The sequence below is a fragment of the Podarcis pityusensis genome (assembly GCF_964106645.2).
Source record: "Podarcis pityusensis genome assembly, chromosome: 5".
In the NCBI taxonomy this organism is placed as follows: domain Eukaryota; kingdom Metazoa; phylum Chordata; class Lepidosauria; order Squamata; family Lacertidae; genus Podarcis; species Podarcis pityusensis.
Genome location: NC_138032.1, coordinates 44,782,793 through 44,797,013, shown reverse-complemented (window position 1 = coordinate 44,797,013; position 14,221 = coordinate 44,782,793). Strand labels below are relative to the sequence as shown.

At 46.2% G+C, this 14,221-nt stretch overlaps 1 protein-coding gene and 1 long non-coding RNA gene across 2 annotated transcripts; one reads left to right on the top strand and one right to left on the bottom strand.

Annotated features, from left to right (window-relative positions):
* Positions 1–330: 330 nt before the first annotated feature.
* INA (internexin neuronal intermediate filament protein alpha) lies at positions 331–11,327 on the bottom strand. The gene is made up of 3 exons (XM_081006578.1): positions 7,816–11,327; positions 4,035–4,159; positions 331–2,637 (listed from the first exon to the last, which is right to left on the bottom strand). Exons 1-3 carry the CDS (start codon positions 8,824–8,826, stop codon positions 2,325–2,327), a joined length of 1,449 nt encoding a protein of 482 aa, XP_080862704.1. The 5' UTR covers positions 8,827–11,327; the 3' UTR covers positions 331–2,324.
* LOC308477733 lies at positions 2,646–11,508 on the top strand. The gene is made up of 2 exons (XR_013986689.1): positions 2,646–2,765; positions 11,306–11,508. It is a non-coding gene; the product is annotated as an uncharacterized lncRNA (long non-coding RNA).
* Positions 11,509–14,221: the final 2,713 nt, after the last annotated feature.

Here is a 14,221-nt window from a genome sequence, read left to right as displayed (position 1 = left end):
GGGAAGGAGGTGGGGAGGGCTCTAGGACCCTGCCAGAGCCTCACACCTCCTTCCCAAAGCCAAATGCTTCACTAGCTTAACTGGGAAGGCAGCCCAAGGGCTGAGGGGGGGGGTGTCAAATATTCACACTCCCCTCCCCACAAGGCAGTGTGCAGCCTGTGGGTTCTGTGTTGAAGTCCTCTTGCAACCCACTTGGTATGAAAAGTTGGGCCACCCAGCTCTAGACATTGCCCAAACATCAAACACTGATTTGCCTGAATGTAATTGATTTGGAAAGAGATTATAACCCAGAAAAGTTTGAAGTCAGAATATCACCAAGGACAAACAGGCTGCCTCAAGACATGTCATCTTTATTTATTTGTGCCTTACAGAAGAGGAGGAAAGAATGTGAGCAAAACAGTTTCTCTTAGTTCAGGAAACTATTGCAGTGAAACTGATAGGACACGATGGTTTTGTGTGATCAAACCTTGTGGCAGGATGCATTAATGCAAACACATCACAATAACACACAATCTTCAGCTTCTGCAGAAAGCAAATTCTGCTGGCAATTTTAAGGCATTGAAAGAAAATCCACACTAGTAAGTTCTATATAAAACTTGGCACATATTCAAATGGTAGACTGAAAAGGTACACTGAAGGTTAGCAGATCCAGATGGAGGATTGGATTCTATCTTATCACGATTCTTTTTTGAGAAAATAGTAGGTGTGAATCTTTCCTCCTGTGACTCTACTTGTTTGCAAACATGTGAATTTAGTCTGCCAGTGTCTTGAAATGGTCAGAATTTAATTAATCAGTCTACAGCACCAGTTTACCAAGCAGAAGTGATTCTGTGTATGTAGCTGCATCATTTCCAAGTCTGGCTGGCAAGGCTAACAAATATGCTCCTCTAAGTCTATTAGAGAAAAGTCAGAAGAACCACTACAATTCACTGGTGAGGTTATCATGTGGCAGTGAGTACATTTAAGAAAATACATTAAGAAAAAATACCTTAATAGTATGTTATTAACAAACTTTGTCTCTAATACAGCACATAGAACCCATATTGCTTTCCATAATAGAGAAATAAGCAGCTGGCATAATTCTACACTCCTTTTCTAATGGTGAATCAAAAGCCAGGATATCCATGGTTTGAGTTGCCGATTGTGGCAATAGGAAATAGCAGATATCTAAGCTTTTGAAACGACGTTAGGAATCTGTGCTCTAGAAAACTCAAGAGAGCGGATCTTTTTTCTTTTAGCCTTATTTTCATACAAGGCTAAAGCTAAAATCTAGGAACTGATTACAACACACCTGTTTCCTTTATTCTTAAATTGCTGGCACTACTGATTGTAAGCAATTACTATTTTAAATCTACAAATATGGCACAAAATGAAATGGACAGAACAATGGTTCACAATGTAATCACAGAAATGACTGTCCATGCTTCTAACAGAAAAACAGGGCTCTAATACTCCAAAAAAATTTATCATGTAGGTTTTTTTAAAAAAAGGAAGAATGCACCAGGTTTAGCTAGTGAGATAACAAAGATATATTTAAGTGCATCTTCACTATGTGCTATCATATGACAGAGAGCTCCCATGTGCATTGGTACAGAAAGTTGGTCCACAGTTATTGTGTGGCTTATTATTTATCTTCCTAAAGACATTTGCACCTTATAAATGTCAGTAGCTTCCACCAAGTATTTTTGAATGCATTGTGCTTCTTTCTAGAGTACACCAACCACACAGCAAGGCAAACAAAATGCCCTGTTTTCTCTACCCCTGTGGTCCAGAAGAACTGGAAACAGAATAAATCATCTAATTACTTGCCTTCAAGAGGCGGGTAACGAAGATTAATCTGCACTTCCCTGACAAGGTGCAATTGCTGGATATTTTGTATCTTACCTGTGAAGGAGGTTCACTTTTCAACTGATTCTGAATAGCAGGTTCAGCAATTAAGTCAGACATCATGAAGGAGCCCTGAGTCATTAACTATAATGTGTAGGTTTTAACTTTTTCTACTAGCTGCACTTCTGAGACTTCCCTCTTTGCTTAATTTAGAAATTGTGAGATCTGGCTATTACATAACTCTGCAGTTTGCCAACTAGTTTTCCTATAGAGTCCCTCCCCGCCCCCGGAAAATAATCAAACTTTGAGCCCCCTCCCCTTTCTTTCCTCCTAGTGATTCTGGATGTGGTGCTCTTACTAAACTAGTCTAGTGATGTGAAACATTAGAACTTTATGTGTACATGAGCTGGTAAGCACCTTAATTCAGGCATAGGCAATTTAAAGGTCTAAGCTATATTGTTCCCTCCTTAAAGGTTCATTGTACTTAAGGTGAAAGGTTACACTTTTTGGTTTGCAGCACCCCCCTCTTCCAGATTTGTTCGTTCAGTTTTCTTAGTGGATGTTATGGTCTCCTCAATCATTTCAGCAAAGGCTTCCCCTACTTGGCTTGATGAGATTTTTGAAGCCAATTTAGCCTCTTCTTTCTCCTCTTTCTTAAAAGAGAAAGTGGGGGATATTTTGGAACTGCTGGCCATAGAGGAACTGAAGAACCTGGGCTGGAAGGAGTAAGTGGGGTTGGAAGGGGGATTCATTGATGAAATGCTGATGCTTGAAGTGCTAAAACGTGTCTCCTCACCCTCCAGCAGTTTCCTGTAAACACCAGAGAAGGAGAGATTATTATTATTTGGGGTTCAATCCAGGATTAAGCACATTTATGAAGAGGTGGGACCATTTCTAGTCCCTATGTTGGTTAAAAGCAGGAGAAGACTAAAAGAGGGGTGAGTAACCAAGCATTTTTTCATGCCCCAAAGACCCACCGGAATTTGAAAATATTTGCAGATTTAAAAAAAATCCCCCATGTTGTTTAACATCTATATGAAATCACTAAGTAGGGTCACCTAGAATCTTGAGCATGTAGTCAGGAATATTCAGATGACCCAGAGCTCTACTTCTCATTGACATCTACAAGTGTGGCAGTAGATGTGTTGGACCAATGTCTTGCCTCAATAATGGACACTCAATTGAAGTTCATTGCAGATAAGACTGAGGAACTGTTAGTGCGTGGTTCCCTAGACTGGATGAATTAGAGCTGGCCTGCTCTTAATGGGGTTACACTCACTCTGAAGGAGCAGGTACATAACTTGGGATCCATCACTGGTGCTTGAAGCTCAGGTGACCTCAGTGATGTAGAATGCCTTCCATCAGCTTATGTAGGTGGCTCAGCTATGCTCCTATCTGTACATATGCTGTCCACACTTTGGTAACCTCTAGGTTAGATTACTGCAGTGCATTATATGTGGGGCTGCCTTTGAAAGGCAATTTATAAACTGCAGCTGCTGCCAAATTTAGTGGCAATCATGAAGAATACAACTCATAGGTGCAGTGTGGAGTTGGGTAAAAGACCTACTGTCAGGCATGATCAAATGAGAGGTGTCAGAGGCTGTGGCATCTGTACATATGCTATTTCCTCTACTTAAGGGATTCTGTAGGAAGACACAGCAGCTTTTAAGAGCATAAACTATACCCTGTTACTTACAACCACATCTTACAGAGGGGTGTTCTTTTATGCTGCAGCAGACTAAAAGTCTTGTAGCTGCTTAAAGACCAGCAAATGTATTATGATATAAACCACAGGTAGAGAACCTATGGCCCTCCAGGTATTGCTGGACTATAAGCCATGCTGGCTGGGGCTGATGGGAATTGGAACCAACTTCTAGGCGGCCACGGGTGCCTCACCTTTCGTATAAGCTATAAAAGCTTATCCCACAAAAAAATCCATTATTATTTTAGGTGTCACAATATGAACTAGAATATGTTAATTTGATTTATAAAATGTATACTGAAAACACCTAGTCTTACTATACTTTATCTACTTTAAATACATTGCATTACCATCAATGCAAAATGATGGTAAAGCTTCCTAGTGAGCAGCGCTAAATTGACTCCCACCAGCCACTGGGATAGGGTTGGTTTTCATCACAGCCTATTTTGGTGCTATGCTGTTTACATAACCAACAGGCAAGCAGGGCTTTGATAGTCACTGTTACCTGTATGCTGCTATCTCTATATCCAGGGCCATTTTGACATTGAGCAAATCTTGGTATTCTCTCAGATGCCGAGCCATTTCACTTTTTGTGTCTCTCAGGTCACTCTCCAGCTGATTGACAGTGTCCTGTAATTCAGACGGACAGATATAAAACTGATATTTTAAAGCCAAAGATGTTGCTGGGTAGCTTCTTTTCCTCTTAGAATGGAACTGTGGCAAAATCAGCAATATTGTATATGCATTTTCACAAAACAACATGCAAATTCAGGTCTACCATTAAAACATGTATAAGCCTGCATGACAGCTTTTTGGGTATGACCACCATGAAGCCCTATGTGGAAAACTGGATGGGATTTCTCTCAGTGTTCCAGAACACAGACACAACCCTCTCCTATATGAAGCTATTCAAGTATTATTATTTATCCTTGGAGGACTTTCTCTGGATTCTGCCGCCCCCTCCACAAGCACACACTGCTGGAGGAGAAGTGGGTGATGATCAGAGATAGCTACCCTTACAGCTATAGTGCACCAAATTTGTAAATTCAGATGAAGACCCCAGCCATTTGGGATCTGTTTAAGGAATAAGGTTCACACCAGCAATGTATAAAGGGCACCTTTATTTCACATATACCAAAAGCTCAGCAAGTTTGGAAAATTCAGCAGTGGCCAGAGGATTGGAGAAGATCAGTCTACATCCCAATCCCAAAGAAGGGCAGTGCCAAAGAATGCTCCAACTACCGCACAATTGCACTCATTTCACATGCTAGCAAGGTTATGCTTAAAATTCTAGAAGGAAGGCTCAAGCAGTATGTGGACCGAGAACTCCCAGAAGTGCAAGCTGGATTTAGAAGAGGCAGAGGAACCAGAGACCAAATTGCAAACATGCACTGGATTATGGAGAAAGCTAGAGAGTTCCAGAAAGACATCTACTTTTGCTTCATTGACTATGCAAAAGCCTTTGACTGTGTCGACCACAGCAAACTATGGCAAGTTCTTAAAGAAATGGGAGTGCCTGATCACCTCATCTGTCTCCTGAGAAATCTCTATGTGGAATAAGAAGCTACAGTTAGAACTGGATATGGAACAACTGATTGGTTCAAAACTGGGAAAGGAGTACGACAAGGCTGTATATTGTCTCCCTGCTTATTTAACTTATATGCAGAATTCATCATGCGAAAGGCTGGGCTGGATGAATCCCAAGCCGGAATTAAGATCGCCGGAAGAAATATCAACAACCTCAGATATGCAGATGATACAACCTTGATGGCAGAAAGTGAGGAGGAATTAAAGAACCTTTTAATGAGGGTGAAAGAGGAGAGCGCAAAATATGGTCTGAAGCTCAACATCAAAAAAACGAAGATCATGGCCACTGGGCCCATCACCTCCTGGCAAATAGAAGGGGAAGAAATGGAGGCAGTGAGAGATTTTACTTTCTTGGGCTCCATGATCACTGCAGATGGTGACAGCAGTCACGAAATTAAAAGACGCCTGCTCCTTGGGAGAAAGGCGATGGCAAACCTAGACAGCATCTTAAAAAACAGAGACATCACCTTGCCAACAAAGGTCCGTATAGTTAAAGCTATGGTTTTCCCAGTAGTGATGTATGGAAGTGAGAGCCTGACCATAAAGAATGCTAATCGCCGAAGAATTGATGCTTTTGAATTATGGTGCTGGAGGTGACTCTTGAGAGTCCCATGGACTGCAAGAAGATCCAACGCATCCATTCTTAAGGAAATTAGCCCTGAGTGCTCACTGGAAGGACAGATCATGAAGCTCCAATACTTTGGCCACCTCATGAGAAGAGAAGACTCCCTGGAAAAGACCCTGATGTTGGGAAAGATTGAGGGCAGAAGGAGAAGGGGATGACAGAGGACGAGATGGTTGGACAGTGTTCTCGAAGCTACAAACATGAGTCTGACCAAACTGCGGGAGGCAGTGGAAGACAGAAGTGCCTGGCGTGCTCTGGTCCATGGGGTCACGAAGAGCCAGACACGACTAAACGACTAAACAACAACAAAAAGCTCAGTGTCAAGTATTTGCAGCAATGATTCTGTATCTCTGATTGAATCAGAGGCTGCTTTTCTGCAATGCTTAAGTCACACATTTCCCCTAACAAATTTGCATTCAGAATCTTGGCCAAGTAAATGCTCCTGCTACACCTGTACAGTTGCTAACTAGGGCCGCCATTTGATTATAGAAATCTTAGTTGATTAATCATAGGACTTGTAAGTTATTAACTCGTTAAATTTGCTTATTAATATGGCAGTCTTTCTTATGAAGAAAGCTTCCCCCGTTTAAATGTATTACAGAAGATTGCCAAATAATTGGGGGGATTTTTTAATCATCACAATTTTCAGCCCTAATTCTAGCCCTAGCTGTTGATATGTATGCCTTTCAAACTAATCAACAGACTCACCTGCATAAGATTGCAATCCTAGAATTCCTCTTTTAATGCAATATAGCTTCAGTTTGCAATATGTTAAAGGAGGAGCGGTGCAAGCTTAACTTAGATCGTGTGTATCCTTTATGTAGCCAAAACATTACCTCCCATGCACAAGAAACTTATAGATGAAAAATTCCTAAAATTTCCCCCCAACAGCCCAATGATGACAGAGCATTTTCAGTTGCCAAGAAATGCTGACTGTCCAAGAGGGAAAAGCAAGGAGGAGTAAGAAAAGTAATGGACTATCCTGGAAGATCCAATGTCTGGCTGGCACCCTGAACAGAAGCATACCATATTTTACCATATTTTCTTACTGGCTCCACTGATTGCAATGCATCTTGTTCAGTACCATGGAGAGAGACATAGTTTCCTCCACTGTCTTTTAGCTTCAGTTCAGGCTGAGCCCTACTCTTCTTAAGAAGCAGGGAGATGTTAGTAGAGGTATAATTCCTCACAGATTAGAGAGAGGGATGTCCCAAGGCTGACACCACCCTTTTCACTATTCAAACCCAGGAACTGTGAAAACACTAAGCAGGCACAGTATCCAGATGTGGAAGTCTGTTATTCCTCAATATGAAACCAGTGCACAACCAGGGGTGTAGCCAGGATTTTTGGGTGGCTTTTGTTAGGGTGGGAGCAGAACCTCAGATTTGTTTTGATTTGGGGGCAGCTGCCTCCTGCCCCCTCTGGCTATGCCCATGTGCACAAAGAATTAACATGAGATTGGGGGGACGGATGGATACACAATCAAAACACTTCATGGATAAGAGATTCTGTTTATGGGCCCAACTGCACTACAGTCAGGAGCTCCATGGTAAGCTGTTAAGAGCTTTCAAGGTGCCCAGGGAAATAAGCATGCAAGTGATACCCTCGCACAGTGAATGGCTTTTCTAAAAGACTCCTGCACAAAAAGCAAAACTTCTAGCGTGTTTTAATACCCCACCCCGACGGAATGTGTTGACAGACTTTCCCCCCCTCTCCTAGCAGCCAGCTAGCAGATTTTTGGAAACGAGATTCTCAAACGTCTAAGGGCAGCCGGAGGCTTCCAACCACTGGACTTAAGTCTGCTGTGAATTCAGCACATGACAGGCGACAACTGTCATCCTGAGCCAACCCAGAGATCCGTTTCCTGCAGCTTTCTGCGGCTAGTGATCGGAAGCCACCGGGGGAGGGGTGGGTGGAGAAGCGGCGCTTACGTGCGCGATAGGGGGCGAGCGCGCTAAGGCGATCGACAGCGTCTGGCCACGAGGTGTGTCCTCGGACGCGGTGCGGAGAATGACGACGCGGCGCCTGCGCGGAAAGGCGACCCCCCCCCCTCCGCCCGCGCGCGCGCCCTCACCTGCAAGCCGACGGCCTCGGCGTGGTGGCGCTCCTCCATCTCGTGCAGCTGCCGCTCGAGGGACTCGTTGGCGCCGCGCAGGCTCTCCACCTCGAGGGTGCGCGCCTGCAGCTGGCGGCGGTACTCCCCGATCTCCTCGCGGCTGGCGCGGATGGCCTCGTTGCTGCGCGCCGCCTGCTCGCTCAGGTTGGCGAACTTGCCGCGGTACCACTCCTCGGCCGCCTGCAGGTTCTTGGCCGCCAGCACCTCGTACTGGCCGCGCAGCTCCTTGAGGGCCGCCGTCAGGTCGGCCTTGGGGGCGTCCGGCTCGACGGCGGCCAGCGCGGGCGCCTGCAGCGAGGCGCTCAGCTCGGCCAGCTCCTCCAAGTGCACTTTGCGCACGAAGGCCAGCTCGTCCAGCAGCGCCTCCACCTTCTTCTCCAGCGCCAGGCGCGCCAGCGTGGCGCCGTCCACCTCGCGCTGCTGCGCCCGCAGCGCCTGCTCGGCCTCGGCCCGGGCGCGGGCCTCGTCCTCGCAGTGCGCCCTCAGGCGCTGCACTTCCTCGGCCAGCCGCTCGCGGTCCAGCGCCGCCTGCGCCCGGGAGGCCTCGGTCTCCTCCAGCTGGGCGCGCAGCTCGCGCAGCTCGGCCTGGAACAGCTCGGCCAGCCGGCTGGGCTCGGCGTGGCGCTGCCGCAAGGCGCCCAGCTCGGTCTCCAGCAGCCGGTTGTGTTGCTCCAGCTGCCGCACTTTCTCGATGTAGCCGGCGAAGCGGTCGTTGAGGCCCTGCAGCTGCTCCTTCTCGTTGGTGCGCGTCAGGCGGAATTCGTCGTGCACCGCCGCCGCCTGGCTCAGGTCCAGGCTCTCCGCCTGCGCCAGCCGGTACGAGACGGCATGGCTGCTGCGGGACAGCGACTGCGAGCGGTAGCTGCTGCCCGCCGTCGAGCTGCCCAGGCGGGAGGAGTAGCGGGGAGGCTCCCCGAAGATCTTCCTGTAGGAAGAGGCCAAGTAGTGAGAATCCGATCCGAAATTCATCCTGGAGGCAGTAGAGAGGCTCCCTGCGCCGTCCGTGCTTTATATAGGGAGGCGGGTCGCCCGTCGCGCCGCAGAAAGGCGGGGGTGGGGGGAAGCTGCACTTTTAGGGCGCGGTCGAGGGGAGGAGATGGGGATGAGAGGGACAGGCGGGGGATGAGGATGCTGGGGCGCTCCGGCAGTCCCCTTGGGCGTAAGCGGGAAGGGAACGCAGCGGATTTGGGGGTGCGGGTGGGAGAAGGGCTGCTCCACTACAGGGTGATAGAGCTTGGTATATTTAGGAACGATGGTCATTGCTTTGCGGAGGTAAGCGGAGGTGAGAAACTTGGGCTCTCTCTGACTAAGACGGAAGAAGGCAGAACAGACAACGCCTATCGGGGAATGGGAAGCAGCTGGCGTTGCTGGCTGAAATCTTGGGGCGCACGTCTGAGGAAGGATAGAGGGCTTGGAGGGACCTGGTAGTGGTGACGGTGCATCTTTCCGGTCCTAGCTTCGCATTCCCAACTGACTTTGCTAGGAAGCATGACAGGGAGAAATGCTGATGGAGCTGTCCATTTTGCCGCAGTGCTGATGTCAGTTCTTCCCACCGGCTGCCGCTGAAGGTTGGGGACGGTTCCACCCAGCGCAAGCTGTTTTGGCTCTTGGAGATAGACAGTTATGATATACAGAACTGCTAGGCTCCGTCTCCCTTAACCAGCTTCCCAATGCTGTTGTTTCTCCGAACCATAGAGCCAGTTTCCTTCTCAGGGTAGGCCTGTGTGTGTTAAATAATGGAGCTCTGCAATTCAGTCAGAACGTTTGCTTTGTTGTACTGTGCACAAACAGTAAAGAAGACTGGAGGGTAACACTTACTGATTGCTGCAATGAGGAAGAAGAGAAAGACAGGAGTGTCCTAGATTTGCTAAGGGAGTGAATTTAGGGTGGGAAGATAAGAGTATATTAAACATACTGCAGTGTAGTAGGACCTTGAAGATCCTGCAAAACTGTAGTTGCATCCTGTTTTCATATTGCGATCTTAAACCAGGGGAATATGCTATTTCATTACAACAACTCAGTCTGATAAGAATATGTAAGTGTGGTTTTTAGAATGAATTTCAGCAGGACTGCAGGAGTGTTCTTAGGAGGAAGTGTTTTGCTGTAGATTACTTGTAGTACCAGTATTAACACATGCAGCCACAGTTTCCCTGATCACAGCACCAAGTAAAGAAGGTGAAAACATTTGCATCCATGACTCTGCATGACACATTGCCCCTGCCTAACATGAACAGTCTTTTACAAATATTGTTTGTGTTCAGAAAATACACTACTAAAATGTGTGATTTAAATCCTATCATCTCAACATGGTATTTAGTCTAGCATTTCTCTGTGGAGATGTACATATTCTCTAGGTGAGGCCATACCCCCAAACCTGGAATTCAGTTCTCTGTAGAAGGGTTGCAGGAACTTTTTCTGCCCCTGGGCCACACTCTCTTGTGAGCAACCTTTTACTGGACCACTGTAGTCAGGATGTCTTGGTCCAGAAAAGGTTGCAAGTGGCATACCAGCTGAAGCTGGCAAAAAGCACTCCTGGTCTCTTGGGTCTCTAGTGACAGAGATGGCTCAAGTAGTAGACCCAGTCTGCATACCTGCTGCTTCAGAGGGAGAGAAACCCCATCCAAAACAGGCAATTGACCACTCACCCACAAAATCTCCATTTTTATCCAGGATTTAAGCTCAGTTTTTTTACCTTTATCTAGTCCACCATTGCGAGACACTAGTCCAAGACTTGCACAGCCTCTCCTGACTCCATGTTGGCATTTAGGGCTTCCTACCAGAACATTCTGACTTTCTTTCAGTCACCTGGTTGGTTGCTATGTAGAATTGTCCTTGAGTTCCTTCCAGGATACTTGATTTCCTTGCTGTTTTGGCCTTTGATTTAGCTGCACTTCTTCCCTTATTCTGGATCTGGAGTTATGTGCTTTTGGCTGTGGGGTATTTTTGGTGCACAAGTGGCCGTATTCTTTCCAGCTTTTGAGACCTGATGGCTGTAGACCATAGGCATGTTCAGTGACATAGCTACTGACACCTTCCAGTCAAGGTGGAAGCAGAGGCTCACATGGAAGCCCCACCCCAACACCCTCAGGCATGTCCTCCTCCACCCTCATTCTAAACATCTGCATGGAACTTCTACTTGACTTCATTTGGATGTGGGTAGAACTTTTGTGCTTTCTGGGATCCTGATAAAGAAGGTTCCCTAATCATGTGAGGGATTCCACTCATGTCCAGGCAAACACAAGTAGAAGCTCCAGTGCAGGTTTGCCCCATGAAGACGTGGAAAGTTGACAGACAGGGAACTGATGTGCCCAAGGATGTGGGGAGGCTTGTGTGTGTGATTCTGCCCCTTGCCACACTTGCCTTTGTCAATTCAAGTTCTCCCATTGACTTTTAAGCCAAGTCATTCAGTGACCCCAGCAATTCTCCAGTCACCCTCTATTCTTTTCAGGTCTTCTTCCTTATTGCTGTCTACCAGGAACACCAACCAACATACCAACTAGCTAACTGCTGGTGGCCAGCACTTGGCCGTATATACACTTCTTACGGATCCCTATTCTAGTCCCAGTCAATCAACGCTATCTAACTATGAATTCTAAACATGCAGTTACCCATCAGAATATGAAATTCATCAGTAAAGCATTAATTGATTAACATCCTGTCCTGTCTGACATTCAACAAGGCAGCCCAGCATCACAGAATCCAGGGAAGCCCAAGTGAGCAACTTGTTCTAAAAATATCTGGAGCTTTGTCCTGGATAGCGCCAGATCACCCCTCCTAGGCTTCCACCACCCCACCACTTCTCAGAGGATAATAAGGCCTTAAAGCGGCAGTCCTGTGGTCTGGTTCTTAGCACTCTACCTGCTCTCTGTTAGTTCTCCCTAGGTTTGTTGTTGGCATTGACTGCCAGGCATGGGCTTCTGGCGTGAACTGGTTGGACACAGAAGAATGATGGGAGGAACCAGCTGGGGAACCCCCAGTAGAAGAAGGCTCAGAGCCATGGGATTGGTGGTGGGATGACGATGAGTGGTCAGAGGGAGAAGACTGGGAGGACGTGCTGGAAACAGAAGAGATAACAGTGCTTAGTGAGTGGAGGGAATCTGTGGCAGAGAGGAGTCCAGAAGTTGAAGCAGGAGAGGAGGGAGTCCAAGAGGAAGAGATGAATCTGGCTGGTGGAGGCATGGATGTCTCCCCCTCCTGCTGCAACAAGCTTTCCTCCCCTCCCCCCGATCTCCCAGAACCAGGATAGGCATGAAGAGGGTGGAGGAGAAGTTAGCTTCACATAGGTGCAGTCTCAGATTGTTTGGGGAAACCATGGAGAGGTGGGGACTTAAGCAGCTGTGGGAGATGAGGGCCTTCAGTCTCAGCAACTGCTTCATAGGGGCAAGACCTGCTTGAGTTGAATTGCTGTGCTCATTAGGCCTGACACTCCTGTGTGAATCCCATTTTTGGTAATAAACACCTGCTGGCTCGCTCCTGTCAGCTCTCCCCCCCCCCTCCGTGTGTGTGTGTAGATCACCACAACATACATTCTCAGGAGTTTCTTCATCTGGAGATTCAAATTCAGGAGTCCTTGTATTGATGGGTCCTGGCTTATGAGCTCTCTGGTGTAATGTTGCTGCCTGGGTTGGTGTGTGCCACCTCTGCCTCCTGTGCTGCTGTTCCACCTTACCTGGCTGGTCCCTCCTCACCTGTCAAAATTGGAAAACAGCTGTTGCTCAGGGTGAGGGTCATGACACCTACCAATTAAACTAAATAAAGCTGGCAATTCTGAAATATTTGTGATCAGCACTGCACACAGTCCACTTTCATGTGGAGCTTGGTAAAACCGTACATTACAACCCTCCTGGCTCTGCTTTTCTTGGTTTCCAAATGAAAAACGGAAGCTTTCTCTTAGCGTCTTTTACCGCAAATGGGCTCTGTAACGCTCATGCATTTTTCAGCATACTATTAAACCAGGGCTGTAGCTACATGTTTTACCATCTGACTTCATGCTGACCACTTACATCAGAATTCTCTAAAGGTGGTTTCCCTTTTGCTCAACTTGGAACACATTTCAGAATAATCGTGAGTACGATGATAATTATGAGGATCTATCTGGGATCCAGACTAGTCTTGGCAACTAAAAAGAGTCCACAGTGTAGAGAACAGGAAATTAATCTCACCCTTTGCTTCTCCACCTGGGTCAGATCTTGTTAGTTGCTACAGGTTTTCTTTATCTCCCCCCCCCCCCAGCTTTTTAAAGGGAGACTTAGAGGTGGCACAAGCTGGGGAGCACTGTCATGTCCTGCATCATCTGTTAGTTTGTGAACTGATTTCCAAATATCCTCTGGAAGTTACCGATTGCTGGGAAATACTACTGTTCTTCAGTATCTTCCCCTCTAATCTTGGGTAAGTGCTTCCTGTGTTGTGCATATTTACTCCTGATTTATGCCTGCAGCTGAGTACCTGAAAACAAATGCACTCATATGTGTAACCGATGGAACTGCATATGCAAGTAGTAAAAACTTTGATTTTTTAAAAACTTACATGGAACACATACAATTTCAAGAAATTAAAGAGAAGAAAAGAGCAACCAAAGCAACACTTAAGAGTTCAAGGACATAGGCTGGTTTTTCAAAATATGTACTGAAATAAATGTTGGATGTTGATTCCTAGAAGCCTCATACAAAGCATTGCTCTTTTGATTGTTAAAATAAAATGAAATATGTTATATTACCATTCTCTCTCTCTCTCTCTCTCTCTCTCTCTCTCTTTTAAATGTTGGATAAAGATTTGTAATTACTCACTAGTTTACTCCCTGGATGCATGTAAATATCTACCTCTAGACAATTGGACAAGCCTGCTTTGCTGTTGGAAAGCTTCCAAGTGCTGTGGAAGTTCCAGGGACACAGCACTTACCCAGATTTAGTTTTCTTTGGAATGAGGTCACTGGAGGCTTTTGCTGTTTTGTAATATTTTAATTTATTTGTAAGTACACAGATTGAGCAAGAGGGACAACTTAACATTCCAACAGTCAGCCAAATCCACTGTGCCACATCAGATCTCCAGATTCCCTCTCCAAATGGTACTTTCTGGAGCTTAACAAGTCCTCTGTTTATCTTTACCACTGTCTCCAAAAATTGCAACCTGCCTCCTTTATTCACCTTTATTCACACACGGAGGCCTAGAATACATCATTTGTAGCTAGACAAGGAAGCATTCTCCCATTGCTCCCTGTCTACCTCTCATAATTTCCCCCCTATTTGCAATATCCCAGGCTAGTCCTGTGTCACACAGTAATCTTTCATATGGCAATTAGCTCTCATAAAGACATGTCACCTGAACATCTCAAGCTATTTACACTCCTTTGTCAAGTCCAACCCAC

What these genes read in the sequence shown, in the direction of transcription:
- INA (XM_081006578.1), bottom strand. Translation starts at nt 8,826, where the DNA reads ATGAATTTCGGATCGGATTCTCACTACTTGGCCTCTTCCTACAGGAAG. An exon ending in CCGAGGCCGTCGGCTTGCAG is followed by an intron (nt 4,160 to 7,815) that starts GTGAGGGCGCGC and finishes TCTGAATTACAG; the next exon opens with GACACTGTCAATCAGCTGGA. An exon ending in ATAGAGATAGCAGCATACAG is followed by an intron (nt 2,638 to 4,034) that starts GTAACAGTGACT and finishes TGGTGTTTACAG; the next exon opens with GAAACTGCTGGAGGGTGAGG.